The 24052-nt window shown below is 38.4% G+C and overlaps 1 protein-coding gene and 1 pseudogene across 3 annotated transcripts in view; one reads left to right on the top strand and one right to left on the bottom strand.

Moving 5' to 3' along the window:
• Positions 1-403: 403 nt before the first annotated feature.
• LOC132529075 (S-phase kinase-associated protein 1-like) lies at positions 404-1174 on the bottom strand (annotated as a pseudogene).
• A 3740-nt stretch (positions 1175-4914) lies between these two features.
• Positions 4915-24052, top strand: part of ETNK1 (ethanolamine kinase 1) — a 68947-nt gene continuing 49809 nt past the window's right edge. For 2 of the 3 annotated variants that reach the window (XR_009543569.1, XR_009543568.1), the window contains exon 1: positions 4915-5310. Coding sequence is in view for 1 of the 3 variants with exons in the window: in XM_060166723.1 (XP_060022706.1) it covers positions 5155-5310 (156 nt within the window). In the remaining 2 variants the exon portion in view is untranslated. The remainder of the gene's footprint in view (positions 5311-24052) is intronic. The other variant, XM_060166723.1, reaches the window with a different exon arrangement.

Genomic DNA, 24052 nt, shown 5'->3' with positions numbered 1-24052 from the left:
CCCCGCATTGGCAGGCGGATTCTTAACCACTGCACCACCAGGGAAGTCCCTACAATGTCAACTTTTAAAAGTCACTAAACTAAAGTTAACCGGACAATAAACTAGGCAGAAATTGCTTTACAAAAAGAGAGAGAGCCCAAAATGCTACTTTCTATAGAGAACCCACAGTTCAATTTTATTCAGAGCAAAGAAAAAAGAACTTTTGATCATACTAGAAGAAACTGAGCCATAAGTTTGGAATCAGTACTGAAACTACACATGCAATGAGGACAACATTCTGCTAATACAACTGATTTGCTGCTGCATTTGTGGACTGTTTTTCTAATATTAACAACTATAAACAAAGCAGTGCAACTAGTATTTGGAACAATCCTTACAGTGTTACAGCATCAGACACAAAATGTCACTTCTCACACCACTGGTTCTCTTTGTGTACCTGGGCTTCCTCTTCTTCAGTAAAATCTTTTTTTTTTTTTTTTTTTTTTGTGGTACGTGGGCCTCTCACTGCTGTGGCCTCTCCTATTGCGGAGCACAGGCTCCGGACGCGCAGGCTCAGCGGCCATGGCTCACGGGCCCAGCCGCTCCGCGGCATGTGGGATCTTCCCGGACCGGGGCACGAACCCATGTCCCCTGCATTGGCAGGCGGACTCTCAACCACTGCGCCACCAGGGAAGCCCCAGTAAAATCATTTTTGATATTGAATGTCTTTCGAATCTCCTCAGGAATTTTCCCCTTGATCATATTGGCAACAGTCCTGCAGGTAACATCAAGCAAACCTTTGATGTCTAAGTAGTTTGCTGCCAATATAAGCTCAAAAAGTGTTCCTTGGTCAACTTTCAGGAATTCTTGATCCCAAACAGGGATATCATCTGTTCACTCTTCTTTGTCCTCACCATCCTCAGGAGGAGGCAGATCATCCTTGTGGTGGGTGCACCCCTGAATGACCTTTTTTAATATTGCTGCATTAACATTTGGCAAGGGGACTGGATCAACATCTCCTTCATCATCCATTCCCAAATCTTCCAACATGGTCTTAATAGTCACAGATTGTTTCGCAATTTCAACATCAACTTCAAATATCTCTCCACCGGAACTCTGCAACTTAATTGAAGGCATGGTGTTAGGGCTCAAGGAGATGGCGGGCCAACGGCTGATGAGAGCAGGGTGGCATCTGCAAAAAGAAAAACAGAAAAGTGGAGAACAAGGCCAACCGATCCTATATTTTCTTATACACTTTTTTCATTCATTCATTCACATTTTGAAAATAACTACTGCCTTGTCAAAGACATAAGTATGAACTAAAGCCTCTAGTTTACATGAGGGTTCACTCTTTGTGTTGTACAGTTCTATGGGTTTTGTAAAATTCATGTCATCTATCCGCCATTACAGTATCATACAGAGTAGTTTCACAGCTCTAAAATTCCCTGTGCCCCATCTATTCATCCTTCCTTCCCTCTGGCTAGACACTTGGCAACCACTGATGTTTTTATTGTATCTAATATTGTTTTGTTTTTTCCAGAATGTAATACAGTTGGAATCATTTTATAGCCTTTTCAGATTGGCTGCCTTGACTTAACAATATGCATTTAAGGTTCCTTTTCTTTTTTGGTGGATTGATCCCTCATTCCTTATTATTGCTGAATAATATTCCATTGAATAGATGTATCAGTAGTTTTTGTTGTTGTTGTTTTAGTTTTTTTTATTCTCACTCACCTATTCACAAATATCTTGGTTGTTTCCAAGTTTTGGCAATTATGAATGAAGATTCTATAAATATTCATGTGCAGGTTTTTTGTGTGGATGTACGTTTTCAACTCATTTGGGTAAATATCAAGGAGAATGATTATGGATCACATGGTAAGACTATGTTTAGCTTTGTAAGAATCTTCCAGACTCTTCCAAAGTGGCTGTACCATTTTGCATCCCACCAGTGATGAATGAGAGGTCCTGTTTCTGTACATCTTCACCAGCATGTGTTGTATTTTGGATTTCAGCCATTCTAATAGGTGTGTAGTGTTATCTCGTAGTTTTAAGTTGCAATTCCCTAATGACATGATGTTGAACATGTTTTCATATGCTTGTTTGCTGTCTGTATTTCATCTTGGGGTGAAGTGGCTGTTCTGATCCTTTGACCATTTTTAAACTGGGTTGTTTTCCAATTGTTACGTTTTCAGAGTTATTTGCATATTTCAGATACAAATCTTTCATCAGATATCTGTTGTTGCAAATATTTTCTCCCAGTCTGTGTCTTGGATTTGCATTCCCTTAACACAGAGAAGTTTTTCACAGAGCAGAAGTTTTAAATTTTAATTAAGTCTGTAAGCAGATAGGCTAGGGGGTCCCCAGAGAAAGAAAACCAGGCATGGCTTTCTTGACATAAGAGAAGCCATTTTTGGCTTAAGCCATTTTGTGATCTAAGCTTGGCTGCAATGCTTGCCCTTAAACAGGTCTCAGTAATTAATGATCTTAAGGGAACAAAGGAATGTAGCAACAGTGGAAAAGCAGTCAAGCAGCAGCAGTTCAGCTATAAAACAGTCCTAGTTCCTCCTCAGTGGATATACATAATCTGATACATATCTTTGAGTTGTTCTACAGGAACTAAGCACCCCCCCCCCCCCGCCCTTTAGTCCAAGACTAAAGCTTTGACTCTGTTGACCTTTGCCCCAATAATATGCTGAATTCTCCTTAACTCAAGCATATTCATGAATATGCATGTTTCCTTAGCTTAAAACTTCTCCAATTTTGCTGTTCGAGGAGACGTTGCTTTGGGAAAGATCCCTGGTGTTCTCACTTGCTGCAAGTAATAAATACTACCTTCTCCAGCTCTTTGCCTTGGTTGTGTCTTTTGGCTTGACACCCACGAAGAGGCAAACCCAGTTTTTGGGTAACAGTGGGATCAAAAAAATTTTCCCATACAAATAGCAGTTATTCCAGTACTGTTTCTCCATCCTTTCCTAATTTTCAATGCCACTTTTATCATATTCAAAGATCTCACACGTGTGTAGATCTTTTTCTGGAATCTTTATCATGCTCCACTTGTCTATTTGCCCATTCTTAAACCGTTATATCATAAATCCTGGTAGGATGTGTTCTCCCAACTTATTCTCTAACCCTCCCGCCCCCACAAAGAATTATAGCAGCTTCTCTTCGACCTTAAGTTTTGGTGTGAATTTTAATGCCACTTTAACAAGTTCTGTGAAATACGCAATTGAGATTTAATTGTAACTGCACTATACTTCTTGGTTTGTTCAGTGAAAACAGATCTTTTTAATAAGTATCTTTTCTTATTCATGGATATGGTTCATTTCTCCATTAATATAATTTCATCCATAAGGGTCTTACACATCTTTTGTTAGTTTTATACTTAGGTACCTAATAGGTTTTTTTTTTGTTTTTTTTTTTTAGGTCTTTCTAGTTATTAATGGATGCTTCATTAAAATTACAAACTTGTATAATCCCCCAAATAATTTTTGTAATTTGCTATTAAATCATTTCACAATTCAAACCATAGCTTCAAAATTCTTAAAATGCCAACTGTTTAATAATAAAAAATACAAATTATACAAAGATACAATAGAGGGAATTCCCTGGTGATCCAGTGGTTAGGACTTCACGATTTCACTGCCGAGGGCCTGGTTGGATGGGGAGCTAGGATCCAATGGTGCCGCCCAAAAAATTAAAAACCAAAAAAACCCAACAACAACAGATACTACCTGAAATGTGAAATTAGTATATTGATTATTTCTCCCCAAATTGAAAGGAATGCATAATTTAGAGTTTCTCCTAGTATACGATTTAAAAAAGAGACTAAGTCTGGAAAATGTTGAATCAACTGTCCTGCTGTCTATAAAACTCTCTGCTCCTTCTTTTTAATTTATGAAGTTTAACTTTATTGACAGTGAGCTATTTATTTTGTGATTTACAAAGGTAAGTAGGTTCTTTCTGAACAATCAGAATGTAAACTGATGCTAATGAGATAAACATTTTGACTGTTAATTAAGCTGAGTCCAGTTAGCGACTTAATTTACCACTAACAAACGTATTCACCATTTACCAAATGCTGCAGGCAAGACATTGAGAGGTCAAATCTCAACCCATTTTCCTGAAATCACTGGGAAAATTAGGAGGTCCCAATAAATTACTTGTGGATTACCCAGTTTCCAATATTCCCCTAGCAGGGGAATTAGGTGCTATAAGACAATGAGACTGAAAGTTTGAAGGTAGCCCTTTCAAGGCCCACTCAGGGATACCCTGAAACAGGCATCTAGCGGCTGAGCCCCAAAACTCCATTCCTTCCATCTTCATCCTACACTACAACCTGTTTTGGCTGACTCTGAATAACTCACGGTATGATCAAACATCTGACCTTAAAAACACATCTTGAAGTGCAGTCGCTTTCTTACCCAAATATCTTAACTGTCCCAAATACCATGATCTCCGTACACTGCTGATGGGAATTTAGTTGCCAACCCAACCATGTGGTTACTCCTCAGCACACAGCGGCTCCGAGATCAAGGAGACCCAGTTAACCCAGCTTGCCCAGACTCAGGCCAAATTCAGAAGCTGATCCTGGAGTTATTTCAGGGCACTTCCCTCGCTTCCCAGAAAAATTCAGCCCTACCTCAAACCCAGACCCCAAGACCCTCCCGATCAGGTGAGCTAAAGCTTCAGTGCCTTTCGTTCGGGGCTTGGCAGGGCTCAGGATCATTCCAAGCGGGAGCCCCACGTTTTAAAGACTAGCAGCACGCACCGCACTGTCCGATAACGGCCGAGGAACCTAACTCCAGGCACTAGGCCCATTGTGCCCGCGGCTAGAAACTCCGCCTTGATCCTAACGCAGCCGAGGCCCCGCCCCGCGCGTGACGCCAGCGTCAGGCCAGTCCCGGCATGCTCCGCGCCCGCCGGCGGCCGAGCGCAGACGAGACGGATATTCCCCGTGAGCAGTCGCTGGTCAGTTCAGCCGCTATCCAGACCTGGGTCGGCGAGAGTGCCGCCACCAGCTGTTCTCCTACCGCTCTGCCGTTATTCTGAACGCCCCCAGCCCTCCCGCGAGGGCGCCCCGGGACGGAAGGATCCAGCAGCCTGTCGGCGCCCGCCGTTCTCGTGGTCGCCGTCGCCGTCGTAGTTGTGGTAGTCTCTGCCGTAGCCTGGGCCATGGCCAATTACATCCACGTCCCGCCCGGCTCCCCGGAGGTCCCCAAGCTGGACGTCACGGTGCAGGATCAGGAGGAGCAGCGCTGCCGGGAGGGGGCCCTGAGCCTCCTGCGACACCTGCGGCCGCACTGGGACCCTCAGGAGGTGACCCTGCAGGTAACGCCCACACCTCAGCCCCGGGTCTCAGCCGACCTTGACGCGGCCCCGGGGGGCCGGGGGGCGGGGGCGGTCTCACCATCCCTTCTAGTCCCCGGTGAGCCGGCAGGACCTGGGAACGTCGTCTCCCCCCGTTCTTTGGGAAGTGATCCTGTATTTCCTCCGTCACACCTAGGAAGGTCACTCCCCCTTTTCCTTCACCATTGCTTATTGAGGTCGTCCCGAGGGCGGCTTTTCTCTTTCCAGAGGCGGCTACGTTCGTGACGCACCCCTTCCACCTCGGGAAGGTTCCTGTTGATCGTTGCCCCTCCTCCCACTCCCCTGTCCCTTCTAAGTGCGAAAAGAACGTTTTCCACTCCCTTGCGAGGGGTCCTCGCTTATCGGCCCAAGCCACCATCTCCTCGCCTTTCACAAATAATGTGGTAATTAATCTCTGATCTTTTCATTTCCCTTCCCTCCCCTCCCCCGTCGGTGTACTCCCATTGATGCTCACCCTAAGTCTTACCTTCTCAAGTCCTGGGATTGGCGATAGTACTCGATTCCAAAGTAATGACCGAGGTCCTCATGGGTTCTTCGGTAGCCCTGCACACGTTATTTTATTTGTATCGGTACTTCTGAAAATGTTTTACTTATCTTAGTAAAACTAACAATATCTGATGTTAGAAGGATCAGCGGCTTGTGAATATTTCTTTTTCCTGAGCCACAGTATTCATAGATAGACAAAAATTGGGAGAAAAAGTCCTTAAGAACCTATGCATTTTTTAATAGCTTATTTCTAATAAGTTATGATTAAGCATACATGAAATTTATTTTGAATACTAATTTGTATTTAACTTTTGGAGTTTCAGGTACTATATACGAAATTGAACCTCCTTTTCCCTTGCAAACACAGAGTAATTTTAAAGGCTGGCATATTTTAGGTTTGTTTCAAATCTGAGCAATAATGTAAGAGTATTCATTTGAAGTAGCCACATCATCTGCCTTATTTTGTTGACTGATTTGTTTCAGCAATGTTAATTGACTTAACAGTATCTCAGATTCTTTGGTAAAGTAGTCACCTATACAAAAATGAATAAAACATGAACAGTGCCCTAGGGCCCAGAACAGTTCTCGACACTTCAGCTTTCATGAATGTTGGCTTCAGTTCTTACTGCCTAGAAGAGTTAGGAGCAGATTAAAAGGACCCATATGTTTTGGAAAAAAGTTAAGACAAAAATTTTGAAAATTTAAGGGAATGTTTGTTAGCCAAGTATGTAGGACATAGTGAATCCAAAATGATTTTCATGTGTAATTAAAAAAAAATAGTATATTTTCTTTAGTTAAGGAAAATTAGTTTAATTGAAACTTACAATTTGAAACTCTAGACTTCTTTAGTTTATTATTCATTAACTTATTTGTAGTTTATTATAGAAGATCTTTATTAAAATGAGTTATATTCTGGCAGTCAATTATAAATTAAACAGATATTAATTAAAAACATTACTACTTCGTGGTAAACTCTGGTACTGGCAAACCATATTACTTTTTAAGCAGAGACTTAAGAGTTGGAAGCTTTGAAGACTGGAATTTCAGTTGATGTGTTTGTCTGTACAACAGCAGGAATAGCTACCCAGAGGTACATTAGGTGTGTTTTTAATCATTTAATCCCTCGAACAACCATTTTAGATAGGTACTATCTTTTTAGGTGAAACTCAGTGAAGTAAAGCCAGGATATCGGTTTAAAAAAAAAAAAAGATAAAATATGCTAACATCAAACTGTTTTTTGATTGTTGTACTTGGGATTGAATCTTAATCTGATACCCATGTAGCAGCTTTTGACTTTAAGACCTTTGGACTCATTGTCCAAACTTCTAATATACTTATTTGTAAGTGAAAGTAAATGCTACCATTTTTTTTTGCCCTTAGGGTGATTGTTATTTAGAAATATAATCCCTCCATTTGCAAGTAAAGCTATTGATCCAGAAGCTGGAACAACTGCTAAGCAGAGTAGATGGTTATTCATCTCTCAGTATGGTAGATCTGACTCCCACATTCTAGGTCATTATAAACTCTGCTTTTATGATGCTTCAGGATTTCTTTAGTAAATATCAATGGGAATATTTTCTTTTGAGATTTGCTTTTATATCCTTTGAGGTATAAAGATAAACATCATACCTAACATAATAGTCAACAGATTAAAACAGGTATCAGTAATGTAGCCCATATTTTAAAAAGATTTTTTCTAAAATTCTTATGTGAATAAAATGCTTTAAACATACCTTAGAAGCTTACTCTAGTAATACTTATTTTACCTGGCACTTACTCTTACAGCTGAACTATTGAGAGCATTTTGGAAAATCCAGAAGCAAACAGAAAAAGACTTCAATGCATTCAGAATAATAGACGGTCCAGTCTTTGCTCACAACTTATGGACACAGGGGATAATATATCTCATTTTAGATAGAGTCTTAAAAAGTTTAATTATTTTTTCCCTATCTGTGCAAAATTAAAAGAATACAATATAAAAGGAGTGGTGAGCTTTGTGGAGTGTAGTATCTTATAATAGACAGAGTGGTTCTAAAACAATACCAGTCACAATGTTTTTTATTTAATAATATTTTACTATTTATAAAGAAAGCACTTTCACATACATTTTTCCAATGACTCTGTGAGATAGATGTAGACTGTTAATATGTATTTTATAGTTAAATGAAAGTGAACTTGGGAGTTTGTAATGGTAGATCTGAGATGAGAACTCATCTTATGAATTATTGCTCTTTGAGAAAAGTTTATGTTTGTATATTATGATTAAGACAGGGAAGCCATTTCTGTGTGAAATCAGTAATTTTTTAAAAATTAAATCTTTGGCTCATAGAAAGATTTTGCTTTAAGTTCCTTAAACATAAATTTGCATTACTTTTCCACTTGTGACATTATTTTGGAAACGGGATTCACTTCAGCTTTCTTTTAAGATAGTTACTATCTAATAGTAAAGTATTTGAGTGGTGGTAGGACCTAAGACTATTCGACTATGGCTAAGAGAGATGTGTTGTTTGATAGGTTCCTATATATGTGGATAACATGTGGCCAAAAAGTCAGGAGCCTACTGTACTAGTTTATTTTCAGGTATTAATAGCTGTGTGACTTGGACTGAGCAAACCACTTCACCTCTCTGGGACCTCAGCGTAGTGTAGTGGAAAGAAGATGGGTTTTTTTTGTTTTGTTTTGTTTTTTGCGGTATGCGGGCCTCTTACTGTTGTGGCCTCTCCCATTGCGGAGCACAGGCTCCAGACGGCGCAGGCTCAGCGGCCATGGCTTACGGGCCCAGCCGCTCCGCAGCATGTGGGATCTTCCTGGACCGGGGCACGAACCCGTGGCCCCTGCATCGGCAGGCGGACTCTCAACCACTGCGCCACCAGGGAAACCCAAGAAGATGGTTTTTGAGTCCTGATTCCAGCCTTTTGTCACCTTTGGCAAATTTTAAAATCTCTATAAAAAGGACTTACTCTCTACCTTGGAAAATAGTAGCATAGTAGAAAATAGTAGAATTTAACAACTATAGTACTCATAGTCATTTTACTACTAGTACTAATTTTACTACTTTACTACTAAGAGTATCAGGAGAATTAAATGAAATACGTAAAATTATACATAGTATGTTTTAGTACTCCAACTTCCCCCAGGCTCTCCCCCCACCATTTGTAAGTGGAAAGTTGTTATGAAAGAATTGTAAGCTCCTAAAATTCAGTAATTTTAACATGTATTTTTTTGTACTGGCATAATGCTACTTCTCAGCAGCATTCCTTGTAGCAGAAGGTAGCCATGGGAGAATGGAGGAGGGAAGGCTTAATAGAAGATGGGGTACCTGAACTGAGCTTGGAAGGAAAGATAGGAGATGGAATGGGGAAGTATTTCTGGGCAAAGAAAAACTGCTTTCACAAAAGCTAGACTATGAGTATCTTGGACAGAATGGTGTATGAACAAGAATAGAAGTGGGAGTGATTTTCAAATAAGGGAGTGCTTAGATACGAAGGTTTTATGCCTCTTTAAGGAGATGGTATTTTATTATCTAGGACGTGATGGGAAGCTGGTGAATGTTTTTAAGCAGGTAAGTTATATCATATATATTTTAGAGAAGTGGCAGATTACAATTTAGGCAGCATTCATTGAAGGAAATGCTTTGAATTAGGGATTAAGTGATCACTTACAAAGGACATTGGTGGTTTTGAAACTGATGGTTATTGCACACTAAGGATGCTAAATCAGTATAGTGGGTTGAAACCAGTTTAAAAAGATGAGTTAAAATAAGATGTGATAGGATAGATCAGAGTGCATTGCAAGTAATAAGGTAAGTATTATCTTGTGAAGCTTTTAGTTTTATATAAAAATATATATGTACTGAATTAGAGGATAAATACATTTCTTTCTGTGTATTGCATTAAAAAATGTTTGTGAAAGACTACCTAGGAGAGACTTATTTTAGTACAGACAAGCGGTGCTGGGATCCAAATTAGGATAGTGGCCTTGAAGATGGAAATAAGGGACAGATTTGACATTTCAGAAAATAAATGTTCAGGACTTGTTAATTGCTTGCAGGTGAGGGAGGAAGTGGGAAGCTTAAGGTTTTTTTTTTTTGTGGGTGACAAAAATAAGGGAAGTAATGAAAAGTATATTTAAGGAATCAGGTTGTATTTTTCAGAATTTTATCTTTTTTTTTTTTTTTTTTTTTTAAAAATCTTTTGGCCACGCTGCGTGGCATGTGGGATCTTAGTTCCCTGACCAGGGGTTGAATTCACGCCCCCCTGCAGTGGAAACACAGAGTCTTAATCACTGGACTGCCAGGGAAAGTCCCCAGGATTTTGTCTTGTAAGGAGTTATTTTGCTCTGATATATCTGATGGACTATAAATAGGTAAATTTTTATCACCCTTTTAAAAACTGTGAGATACAACAAACAAACAGAAAAATGAATGAAACATAAATTGTTGTAGAATAAATACCTTCGTAACCCCAGCCCAGGGAAAGAGAAAATATTACCAGCAGCCCAGAATATCTCCCCTTTCTCTTCCTGCTCCTAACTTTTCCCTCCCTCTAGTGGTAATCACAATAGCAGTTAAAAAAAAAATTGTTAACAAACAGAATATTTTGAATTAGTCATTTTTTCCAGTACTCTGAGAAAATATACTGTGTATGAATTTTTTAAATAAGAGACTATATGATCATGAAGTAATTTAGTTTTACTGAAAAGATGTATCACAATATTAAAACTTTGAGTAGAAAACTACCCACTTCCTATTCATAGTTTATTAAATCAACTGTTTTGTTCATTACCTTCAATTTCTCCCTTAAATATTTTACATAGTTGTTATTGAACCTTATGTACAATTTTTAAAAATTAATTTTTATTGGAGTATCGTTGCTTTACAATGTTGTGTTAGCTTCTACTGCACAGCAAAGTGAATCAGCCATACATAAACATATATTCCCTCCCTTTTGGATTTCCTTCCCATTTAGGACACCACAGTGCATTAAGTAGAGTTACCTGTGCTATACAGTATGTTCCCATCAGTTGTCTGTTTTATACATAGTATCAATAGTGTATATGTGTCAATCCCAATCTCCCAATTCCTTCCACCCCACCCCTTTCCCGCTTGGAATCCGTACATTTGTTCTCTATGTCTGTGTTTCTATCTCTGCTTGGCATATAGGGTCATCTATACCATTTTTCTAGATTCCACATATATGCGTTAATATACGATATTTGTTTTTCTCTTTCTGGACTTACTTCACTGTATAACACTCTCTAGGTCCATCCACATCTCTACAAATGACCCAATTTCATTCCTTTTTATGGCTGAATAATATTCCATTGTATATATGTACCGCATTTTCATTATCCATTCCTCTGTTGATGGACATTTAGGTTGTTTTCATGCCCTGGCTATTGTAAATAGTGCTGCTATGAACATTGGAGTGCATGTCTTTTTTTATTTTTATTTTTTTTTGCGGTACGCGGGCCTCTCACTGTTGTGGCCTCTCCCGTTGCAGAGCATAGGCTCCGGACGTGCAGGCTCAGTGGCCATGGCTCATGGGCCCAGCCGCTCCGCGGCATGTGGGATCTTCCCGGACCGGGGCACGAACCCTTGTCCCCTGCATCGGCAGGCAGACTCTCAACCACTGCGCCACCAGGGAAGCCCTGCGTGTCTTTTTTAAAATAAATTTATTTATTTATTTTTGGCTGCATTGGGTCTTCGTTGCTGCGTGCGAGCTTTCTGTACTTGCTGTGAGCGGGGCTACTACTCTTCATAGCAGTGCACAGGCTTCTCATTGTGGTGGCTTCTCTTGTTGCGGAGCATGGGCTCTAGGCGCACAGGGCTTCAGTAGTGTGGCACACAGGCTCAGTAGTTGTGACTCACGGATTATAGAGTGCAGGCTCAGTAGTTGTGGTGCACAGGCTTAGTTGCTCTGCTGCTTGTGGGATCTTCCCAGACCAGGGATCAAACCCATGTCCCCTGCATCGGCAGGCGGATTCTTAACAGCTGCACCACCCGGGAAGCCTCATGTGTCTTTTTGAATTATGGATTTCTCTGGGTATATGCCCAGTATTCTGGCTCATATGGTAGTTTTATTTTTAGTTTTTTAAGAAACTTCCATATTGTTTTCCATAGTGGCTGTATCAATTTGCATTCCCACCAACAGTGCAAGATTGTTTCCTTTTCTCCAGACCTTCTCCAGCGTTTGTTTGTAGATTTTTTTGATGATGGCCATTCTGACGGGTGTGAGGTGATATCTCATTGTAGTTTTGATTTCCATTTCTCTAATAATTAGTGATGTTGAGCTTCTTTTCATGTGTTTGGCCATCTGTATGTACAATTTGTATTCCTTTTTTTCATGTAGCCTTTCATAAATATTTTCCCATGTTGGTATGGTATTGACCACAATTTTTGATAGCTACAGACATAATATTTGGTCATGTTAAACATCATGTGACTTAATTACTTTTAAAGTGAGGTTTTAAAAAAAATTGTAAAGAGTATAAAGAGGAAAATTAGAAAGGCTCATATTCTAACCCTGTTGATTTTGTTTAAAAAATACAAATGATACATGCCCTTAAAAAACAAGGCTATAAAATGAAAAGTAAAAAATCTAGCCCCCCCAACACTGAGTCATTCTCCCCAAAGATAATTTTGTGAACAATTTCTTTTGAACTTATAAAAAATTATCAAATTATAGATTTACCAGCGTACATTATCTACCTATGTTTATAAATATAGTAAATATAACTATATTCTTTTTTGTATACATAAGTAAGTTATTCTGTATCTTGATTTTAAAAATAATATATCTTAGACATCTCCATGTCAGTATATATAACCTGCCCCATGTGTTTAAAAAAAAATTGAGTTGTTTTTATTTTTTAGGTATTAAAAAAAGTATTGCAGTGATCTGCTTTTATACATATATTTTGGATAACTTATCTAAGTATATCCATAGAGTAAATTCTTATTAGTGGAATTAAAAGGTTAAAAGTAAAAGAAAAAAAATCATAATCTTCAAGGAATTGGCTCACACAAGTGTGGAGGCTGGTAAATCTGAAATTTGTAGGGCATTCTCTGGTAAGCTGGAAGCTCTCAGGCAGGAGTTGATGTTGTAGTCTTAAGGCAGCATATGTTCAGGAAAACTGAAGTTTTGCTTTTACAACTCTTCACCTGATTGAATGAGGCTCATTCATGGGGACTAATCTCTTTTACTTGAAGTTATCTGGTTAATACGTCTGCAAAATACCTTCAGAGCTGCATCTAAATTAGTGTTTGATTGAATAACTGGGTATTGTAGTTAATCCAAGTCGACACAAAACTGTTACGCTATTTCTCAGTTTCATATAATTTATACTCCTCAAAACAGTGTTGGAAAGTATCCTTTTCTCTATACCTTGTCCAACCTCTGATATTAAATTTAAAAAATTTTTGCCTGTTAGATACATGAAAATGGTATTTTGTTTTGTTTTTACATTACTTTTAATTTTGTTATTTTCGAAGATGGTGGAATCCAATAGTTACTTCCACAAAACAGTTAACTGACATGCATTAATTCCATCTTTCTAGGCTTATGGGCTGGTCCAGTAGCCATTGTCTTAAAGAATAATTGAAGCTTGTCTTTCCCATTGTATTAGCCTGTGCAAGCTCATTCATTTGAATTCAGTAGTTAATCGGTCATTTTAGACCATAAATAAATATCGAAACTCTGCTTGGTATCTTAATCATCTTTAAGGACTAAAGAAATTTCATAGTAGCTAAGGTAGAGTTTAATATTTTTATCATCTCAGGGTTTGTAGTTGCAGGGCAGTGTCACGTACTAAAAGAAGGTATTGGATTATGTTTTGGGGTTCTCAAGATGACCTTCAAGTTCACTGATAATCACTTTAACTTCTAAGGTGTCATTAAAACTGTAATTTCTTTTTGTCCACCGGGTATTCTGTATTGCTTCAAAGAGCAACCTGTGCAGGTTTGGGCAATTCTTTAAGTTCCTAATTGATATGGTCAATTAGTCCTGGCTGAAGGGTGAATTTATGTCTTCTGTTACAGTACTAAAATAGGGAAAGTGTTACTATAGAACATATTTATCTCAGTATTACATTCTGGCAAAGGGGACAGAACCACTCTCATAATACCTGTTCCAGCACTCCACTTTGCATACAAATATTCACCATCAACAGTGGCATCCTCATGTCCTCGCAGGGTAACTTGCTCCTTTAAGAGTCTCTCACATAGGTTTTGGATTCAGTGCTTTGGGCTTCCCTGTCAAAAGGTTTCTTCTCTACCTCTAGGCCATTTTACCCACTTATGTGAATTTGGCCTTGGGTTCCCAGCTGCTGAGGGTTGGGCCAAGATCTTGGCCTCACAGTCAGTTTGCTTATTTCCAAATTGGTGGCAGACTCTTAATATCATCTTTGTACCCTGGCTTTTTAAAATCTCCCAAGCTAGAGTAAATATGGTGGATTTGTTCGGGGCACTCAATGCTGGGAGACCACTAGCAGGTCCCATCAGTCCATCCAATCTGATAATGCTTCATTAAAAAGTTTTGCTTCAACCCCATCAATGTCTGCTTTATTCATCCAGTTTTTTGATAACCATGAAAAACTTTCACTCTATTGGGACAAGTCATTTGCCATCTCCCTTATCTTTTCTGCTTACTTGTAATTTAGTTTTCTTACTATCATCCCCAAGACCTGTAAAGGGAAGCTTGAGACAGCAAATCAGATCCAGCATCCTGAACAGTTTATGTTGGTAACAGGAGAGTTACATGGGGGACCCATGTAGAAGGAGAAACCTTTATCATGGTATTCACCATGACCTAGGGGTGGGGCATATTAAGTGGTTGAATATCCTGGTCGCTGTAGGGCCAGTCTTGTATGGCCTGCATATGCAGTATATCAGCCACTTCATCTGGAGTGATCGATCCACTTTGCATGCAGAGGAAGGACCGCACAAATCCCCTTCTCAGGAAACCGACTTAGTAGCCACTTCTATCCATTCTTCCAGTCTAGCAGTCTTGCTGGGATTAGGTTGCTGTATGTTTGGGTTAGTTGCAGCCATTCAGGACTGTTCAGTAGTAAGCTGTGGGTCCTGCATTAGCCTAAACATGCCATGGACTTCAAACCATAGATTGCTCCTAACTTGACCATTCTGATGATGAGACAACTTTACACTATATCCTCAGGTTTCAGTAGTTTCCTTATTTTGTGCCCTTCCCACCTGAATCATTTTGGTAAACAGAGGATGAGTTACAGAGGTCAAAGAAGAGTTATCTGCTGTGGAGCACGAACTCTTTTGTGACAGTTCTGTGCTTAGCAGCCTGATGTTGTATCGGACCATCTGGAACCCGGGTTGGTGCAACATCAAGATCTACCCTAAAACGGTCTTTATCTTTCTGTCGTAGGTAGTATGGCTAACAGCAGCCAAGGAATCACACATTTAGCCAATTTCTCATTATTTTGCACTTTATTGTGGATTCAGGGACAGCTGTTCTGGGGTTGGAGCTATCATTTTTAGGTTTCACTTACTTTTACCTCTTGTAATAGATGACAGCATGCCTGCTGTTTCATACTGTGGGGAATCTGGCAAACACCTAGGCATCAGGGATTGATCATCCACTGCCCCTTCCTTATTCGTTTTTCAGATAATACTTAACAATGTTACAGTGAGTCTAGGGTCATGCTAGCGAACCCATAAACTTGAGGGTGTATCCCTGAAACAGATTAAGAGTCATGACATCAGGTTTTTATCCTGTTTTGCCATTGTATGACTTTGGAAAAATATGAGAACTTACCTAGGTCATAGTTTTTTCATTCTACAAATCGATCATTCAGTCTATATATATAAAAGCAAACATTTATTGAATATCTCTGTGTTCTATGTTCCACTCTTTCTCAACGTTTTAGTAATTACTCTCTGAAGAGAAGGTTAAATTATGTTAATTTTTACCTAACAGGAGAAATTAAATACTAAAGAATAGGATTTTGCAGGTAGGGTCGAGCTTTAGAGAGCCACAAACCATTGTAACATCTCTAGATTTTTTTCTTCTCTCAGTAACCAACTTTTGCTCCTTTGGTGGTGATATCATCTCTGTTGAAAATGTAATACATGAAAGAAATTTTATTTTATTTTATATATATATGAGAGGATATGTATCTGTATGTATATCTGTATCTCCTCTTTAAGATAGTAAATTAAAATTAATTAAATTTAAACCAAAGTACTAAAGTACCTATGCATTTATTTTCAGTTTTAAAAACCTTATCGTTTTAGGAAATTTTCTCTAGGGTTACTGTGAGTTGAAGGTAATCAAAAGATTAACTGGCAGTACATTTTTTCTGATCTGAATATTACATTAACTCTTTTCTAGTTAAATTTGTTGTTGATGTGTGATATACATAATAAAAAGTGCACAAATCTTAAGTGTAGAACCTGATGAATTTTCCTACAAAGCAACCACACCCATGTAATAAGTATCCAAGTCAGGAAACAGATTTGGGAAATGGTACCCCAGAATCCTCTCTTACACTCTTTTGGAGTCACTATCCATCAACTCTCCCTAAGCAAGTGTTACTCCTATCCTGATTTTATATCGTAGCTTTCCCTCTCTATGAATTTTTTTTAATGGAATCGTATGGTATATACTTTTTTTTGGGGGGGTGGCATATGCTAAAGTTATGAGATTTATTTCTGTATATATAGTTAGTTCTTTCTTATTCTCATTGTAAGAATATACCTCAGTTTATTTATCTTCTGTTGGTGGACACTTGGGTTGTTTTCGGTTTTTGGCTATTACAAATTATGCTGCTGTGAACATAGCTGTATGTTTTTTGATGAGTGTGACTATCTGTTTCTGTTAGGCGGATACTTAGAAGTAGACTTGCTGGGTCATCTGGTATGTATTTTTAGCTTTAGTAGATACTTTAAGTTTTCCAAAGTGGTTGTGTCAATTTATACCCCTAATGGCAATACTGTATGAGTGTTTCAGGGGTGCTGCATATTTACCAACAATTGTTATTATCTGTCTTCATTGTTATCATTCGGGTAGGCATTAAGGGTATCTTATTATGGGTTTGATTTGCATTCTCTTAATAACTAGTGCATCTTTTTTCTGTGGGTCGGATATTTGAATGTCTTCTATTTTGAGATGCCTGTTCAAGTTTTTTTGGCTAATTTTTCTCCTGGATTATTTTTTTCCTAATGATTTGTAGATGTTCTTTACATATTCTATATTTGAGTTCTTTTTAATTTTTTTTTTGGCCACGCTGCACGGCTTTGCAGTATCTTAGTAAGGATTGAACCCAGGCTCCCCAGCCGTGGAAGCGCGGAGTCCTAACCACTGGGCCGCCAGGGAATTCCCGAGTCCCTTTTTTTTTTTTTTTTTTTTTTTTTTTCCCGGTACGCGTGCCTCTCACAGTTGTGGCCTCTCCCGCTGTGGAGCACAGGGTGCGGACGCGCAGGCTCAGCGGCCATGGCTCACGGACCCAGCTGCTCCGCGGCATGTTGGGATCTTCCCAGACTGGGGCACGAACCCGTGTCCCCTGCATTGGCAGGCGGACTCTCAACCACTGAGCCACCAGGTAAGCCCCCGAGTCCTTTTTTTAAAGAAATGTATTATAAATGTTTTCTGCCAGTTGGTGGCTTGTATTTTCACTCTTAATAGTGTCTTTTGATAGTCTTAACACCAGTTTTTCAATATTTTCTTTATGGGTAGCATGTTTTGTGTCTTGATCTCTTCCTATGCCAAAGTCCTGAAGATATTCCTCTATGTTTTATAGAAACTTTATTGTTTTGCTATTTTACATTTTGATCTGAAATTGTTTATGGTGAAGGTGGAGGAGGTCATGACTCATTTTTCTTCCGAATGGCTCTCAGTATCCAGTGATCCAGTATCACTTATTGAAAAGACCATTTTCTCCCCATTATAGTGTTTCCTGAAACCACCATTTTTCCACCATTATAGTGTTACCTTTGTCATAAACCAGGTGGCACTGTATGTGGGTCTCTTTATGAATTCTGTTCCTTTAGTCTGTTTTGTCTATTATTGTACCAGTATCACAGTGTCTTGACTACTCTCAGGTTTTGCTTCTAGGTCTTGGTATGGTATAGTTACTATAATCCTTGGTATGAGACACTAGCTTTTTTTTTTTTCTTCTTTAAAATTGCCTTGACTGTTCTTGGCTTTTTAAATTGCCATGTAAATTGTAGACTCAGCTTTTCAATTTCCTCAAAAGAAACTAGATGACATTTTGATTGATATTTTTGTGGAATCTATAGATATTTGAGGAGAAGTGAATTCATTAACAATATTGAGTCTTAGAATCTATAAATATGGTATATCCCATTTATTTATTTAGTTTCTCTCAAACTTTTGAAGTTTTCAATGTAGAGATCTTGCATTTTTCACGTCATTTTCCCCCCAGAAATTTGATGCTTTCTGATATTATTTAAAGAATATCATTTTAAAAAAAGGTTTGCTGTTGGTATAGAGAAATTCAATTGATATGTTAATACATTGAATTTTTCACACGTTCTAATTATTTCTTTTAATTTAGATACTTTGTGCATTTTCTCTGTTTCTGCAAATAATGACAGTTTTGTTTTTTGCTTTCCTATTCCTACTTCTGTTGTTGTCATGTCTTTTTTTCCCCCACATCTTTATTGGAGTATAAATGCTTTACAGTGTTGTGTTAGTTTCTGTACAACAAAGTGAATCAGCTATATGTATGCATATATCCCCATAGCCCCTTCCTCTTGAGCCTTCCTCCCACCCTCCCTATCCCATCCCTCTATCGTCACAAAGCACCAAGCTGATCTCTCTGTGCCATGCAGCAGCTTCCCACTAGCCTTACATTTGGTAGCGTATATGTCAGTGCTACTGTCTCACTTCATCCCAGCTTCCCCTTCCCCTACCCATGCCCTCAAGTCCGTTCTCTACGTCTGCCTCTTTATTCCTGCCCTGCCACTATGTTCATCAGTACTACTTTTTAAAATTCCATATATATGCGTTAGCATACGATAATTCGTTTTTCTCTTTCTGACTTACTTCACTCTGTATGACAGATTCTAGGTCCATCCACTCCACTACAAATAACTCAATTTTGTTCCTTTTTATGGTTGATATTCTATTGTATATATGTGCCACATCTTCTTTATCCATTCGTCTGCTGATGGACATCTAGGTTGTTTTCATGTCCTGGCTATTATAAATACTGCTGCAATGAATATTGTGGTACATGTCTATTTTTGAATTATGGTTTTCTCAGGGTGTATGCCCAGTAGTGGGATTGCTGGGTCATATGGTAGTTCTATTTTTAGTTTCTTAAGGAACCTCCATACTGTTCTCCATAGTGGCTGTATCAGTTTACATTCCCACCAACAGTGCAGGAGGGTTCCCTTTTCTCCACACCTTCTCCAGCATTTATTGTTTGTAGATTTTTTTTTTTTTTTTTGGCGGTTCGTGGGCCTCTCACTGCTGTGGTCTCTCCCACCGCGGAGCACAGGCTCCGGACGCGCAGGCTCAGTGGCCATGGCTTACGGGCCCAGCGGCTCTGCGGCACGCGGGATCATCCTGGACCAGGGCACGAACCCGCGTCCCCCGCATCGGCAAGCGGACTCTCAACCACTGCACCACCCGGGAAGCCCTGTTTGTAGATTTTTTGATGATGGCCATTCTAACCAGTGTGAGGTGATACCTCATTGTAGTTTTGATTTGCATTTCTCTAATGATTAGTGATGTTGAGCATCTTTTCATGTATTTGTTGGGCATCTGTGTCTTCTTTGGAGAAACGTCTATTTAGGTCTTCCACCCATTTTTGGGTTGGGTTTGTTTTTTGATATTGAGCTACATGAGCTTCTTGTATATTTTGGAGATTAATCCTTTGTCAGTTGCTTCATTTGCAAATATTTTCTCCCATTCTGAGGGTTGTCTTTTCACTTGTTTATGCTTTCCTTTGCTGTGCAAAAGCTTTTAAGTTTCATTAGGTCCCATTTGTTTATTTTTGTTTTTATTTCCCTTACTCTAGGAGGTGGATCAAAAGGATCTTGCTGTGATTTATGTCATAGATTGTTCTGCCTGTGTTTTCCTCTAAGAGTTTTATAGTGTCTGGCCTTATATTTAGGTCCTTAATCCACTTTGAGTTTATTGTTGTGTATGGTGTTAGGGGGTGTTTTAATTTCATTCTTTTATGTGTAGGTGTCCATTTTTTCCAGCACCACTTATTGAAGAGTCTGTCTTTTCTCCATTGTATATTCTTGCCTCCTTTGTCAAAGATGAGGTGACCATATGTGTGTGGGTTTATCTCTGGGCTTTCTGTCCTGTTCCATTGATCTATATTTCTGTGTTTGTGCGAATACCGTACTGTCTTGATTACTGTAGCTTTGTAGTATAGTCTGAAGTCAGGGAGCCTGATTCCTCCAGCTATGTTTTTCTTTCTTAAAGGTTGCTTTGGCTATTCGGGGTCTTTTGTGTTTCCATACAAATTGTAAAATTTCTTGTTCTAGTTCTGTGAAAACTGCCATTGGTAATTTGATAGGGATTGCATTGAATCTGCAGATTGCTTTGGGTAGTAGAGTCATTTTCACAATATTGATTCTTCCAATCCAGGAGCATGGTATATCTCTCCATCTGTTTATGTTATTTTTGATTTCTTTCATCAATGTTTTATAGTTTTCTGAGTACAGGTCTTTTGCTTCCTTAGGTAGATTTATTCTTAGGTATTTGATTCTTTTTTGTTGTGATGGTAAATGGGATTGTTTCCTTAATTTCTCTTTCTGATCTTTCATTGTTAGTGTATAGGAATACAAGAGATTTCTGTGCATTAATTTTGTATCCTGCAACCTTAAAATTCATTGATTAGTACTAGTAGTTTTCAGGTGGCATCTTTAGGATTTTCTATGTATAGTATCATGTCATCTGCAAACAGTGACAGTTTTAATTCTTCTTTTCCCATTTGTATTCCTTTTGTTTCTTTTTCTTCTCTGATTGCTGTGGCTACGACTTCCAATACTATGTTGAATAATAGTGGCAAGAGTGGGCATCCTTGTCTTGTTCCTAATCTTAGAGGAAATGCTTTCAGTGTTTCACCATTGAGAATGATGTTTGCTGTGGGTTTGTCATATATGACTTTTATTATTTTGAGGTAGCTTCCCTCTATACCCACTTTCTGGAGAGTTTTTATCATAACTGGGTGTTGAATTTTGTCAAAAGCTTTTTCTGCATCTATTGAGATGATCATATGGTTTTTATTCTTTAATTTGTTAATATGGTGTATCACATTGATTGTTTTGCATATATGGAGGAATCCTTACATCCCTGGGATAAATCCCACTTGATCATGGTGTATGATCCTTTAAATGTGTTGTTGGATTCTGTTTGCTAGTATTTTGTTGAGGATTTTTACGTCTATGTTCATCAGTGATTTTGGCCTGTAATCTTTTTTGTGTGTGTGATATCTTTGTCTGGTTTTGATATCAGGGTGATTATGGCCTCATAGAAGGAGTTTGGGAGTGTTCCTCCCTCCGCAATTTTTTTTTTTTTTGGCAAGAGTTTGAGAAGGATGGGGTTAACTCTTCTCTAAATGTTTGATAAAATTCTCCTGTGAAACCATCTGGTCCTGGACTTATGTTTGCTGGAAGATTTTAAATTACAGTTTAAATTTAATTAACTGTGATTGGTCTGTTTATATTTTCTAATTCCTCCTGGTTCAGTCTTGGAAGTTTGTACTTTTCCAAGAATTCGATCATTTCTTTTGGGTTGTCCATTTTATTGGCATATAGTTGCTTGTAGTAGTCTCTTATGATCCTTTGTATTTCTGTGGTGTCAGTTGTAATCTCTCCTTTTTCATTTCTAATTTTATTGATTTGAGTCCTCTCTCCTTTTTTCTTGATGAGTCTGGCCAAAGGTTTATCAATTTTGTTTATCTTCTCAGGGAACCAGCTTTTAGTTTTATTGATCTTTGCTATTGTTTCCATTTCATTTATTTCTGCTCTGATCTTTGTGGTTTCTTTCCTTCTACTAACTTTGGGTTTTGTTTGTTCTTCTTTTTCTACTTGCTTTAGGTGTAAGGTTAGATTGTTTATTTGAGATTTTTCTTGTTTTTTGTAGTGAGCTTGAATTGTTGTGAACTTCCCTCTTGGAACTGCTTTTGCTATGTCCCATAGGTATTAGATCGTTTTGTTTTCATTGTTATTTGTTTATAGGTATTTTTTGATTTCCTCTTTGATTTCTTCAGTGATCTTGGTTATTTAGCAGCACACTGTTTAGCCTCCGTGTGTTTGTGGCTTTTACTGTTTATTTCCTGTAATTGATTTCTAATCTCATAGCATTGTGTTCAGAAAAGATGCTTGATACGATTTCAGTTTTCTTACATTTTCCAAGGCTTGATTTGTGACCCAAGGTGTGATCTATTCTGGAGAATGTACTGTGTGCACTTGAGAAGAAAGTGTACTTCTGCCTTCGGGTGGAATGTCCTAAAAATATCAATTAAGAAAAAAAAAAAATATCAATTAAGTCTATCTAGTCTGTTGTGTCATTTAAAGCTTGTGTTTCCTTATTTATTTTCTGTCTGGATGATCTTTCTATTGGTGTGTAGTGAGGTATTAGAGTTCCCCACTATTATTGTGTTACTGTCGATTTTTCCTTTTATGACTGTTAGCATTTGCCTTATACATTGAGGTGCTTCTATGTTGGGTGCATAAATATTTATAATTGTTATGTTTTCTTCTTGGATTGATCCCTTGATCATTATGTAGTGTCCTTCTTTATCTCTTGTAACTGTCTTTATTTTAAGGTCTATTTTATCTGATATGAGTATTGCTACTCCACCTTTCTTGTGGTTTCTATTTGCATGGAATATCTTTTTCCATCCTCTCACTTTCAGTCTGTATGTGTCCCTAGGTCTGAAGGGGGTTTATTGTAGACGGCATATATACGAGTCTTGTTTTTGTATCCGTTCAGTCAGTCTGTGTCTTTTGGTTGGAGCATTTAATCCATTTACATTCAAGGTGATTATCAATATATATGTTCCTATTACCATTTTCTTAGTTGATTTGGGTTTGTTTTTGTGGGTCTTTTTCTTCTTTTGTGTTTCCCGCTTAGAGAAATTACGAGGATTCGCTTGTATGTTATTTGTTACTTTTCCCTTGCTGCTTTTAATATTTTTTCTTTGTATTTAATTTTTGATAGTTTGATTAATATGTGTCTCGGCATGTTTCTCTTTGGATTTATCCTATATGGGACTCTCTGTGCTTCCTGGACTTGATTGACTATTTCCTTTCCCATGTTAGGGATGTTTTTGACTATAATCTCTTCAAATATTTTCTCAGACCCTTTCTTTTTATCTTCTTCTTATGGGACCCCTATAATTTGAATGTTGGTCCGTTTAATATTGTCCCAGATGTCTCTGAGACTGTCCTCAATTCTTTCTGTTCTTTTTTCTTTATTCTGCTCCCTGGCAGTTATCTCCATCATTTTATCATCCAGCTCACTTATCTGTTCCTCTGCCTCAAGTAATTCTGCTATTGATTCCTTCTAGAGTATTTTTAATTTCAGTTATTATGTTGTTCATCACTGTTTCTTTGCTCTTCAGTTCTCCTAGATCCTTGTTAAATGTTTTATTTTCTCCATTTTATTTCCGAGATTTTGGATCATCTTTACTACCATTACTCTGAATTTTTTTCAGGTAGCTTGCTTATTTCATCTTCATTTATTTGGTGTCGTAGATTTTTGCTTTCCTCCTTCTTCTGTAACTTTTCTTTTTTTCTTGCGGTACGCGGGCCTCTCACTGCTGTGGCCTCTCCCCTTGTGGAGCAAAGGCTCCAGATGCGCAGGCTCAGCGGCCATGGCCCACGGGCCCAGCCGCTCTGCGGCATGTGGAATCTTCCCGGATCGGGGCAGGAACCCGTGTCCCCTGCATCGGCAGGTGGGCTCTCAACCACTGTGCCACCAGGGAAGCCCCATACTTAGTTTTTTAATTGGATTATTTAGTTCTTTTACATTTAATGTAACTACTTATATGGTTGAGTTTTTCACTGTACCATCATACTTTTTTTTCCTCTTTGACACATCTTTTATATTCCTGTTTTTCACCTTTATTTTTTCTTCTTTCTGTGTGTTCCAAATCTCAGAGGAACTCACAGTAAATATGGAGTGGCAAATATAATTAAGAAATTACAGTACATTGTTTTTGTTTTTGGCTGTGCTGTGCAACATGTGGGATCTTAGTTTCT

The sequence above is a fragment of the Lagenorhynchus albirostris genome, chromosome 11 (assembly GCF_949774975.1).
Source record: "Lagenorhynchus albirostris chromosome 11, mLagAlb1.1, whole genome shotgun sequence".
Lineage (NCBI taxonomy): Eukaryota > Metazoa > Chordata > Mammalia > Artiodactyla > Delphinidae > Lagenorhynchus > Lagenorhynchus albirostris.
This window is presented reverse-complemented; position numbering and strand designations above follow the sequence as displayed.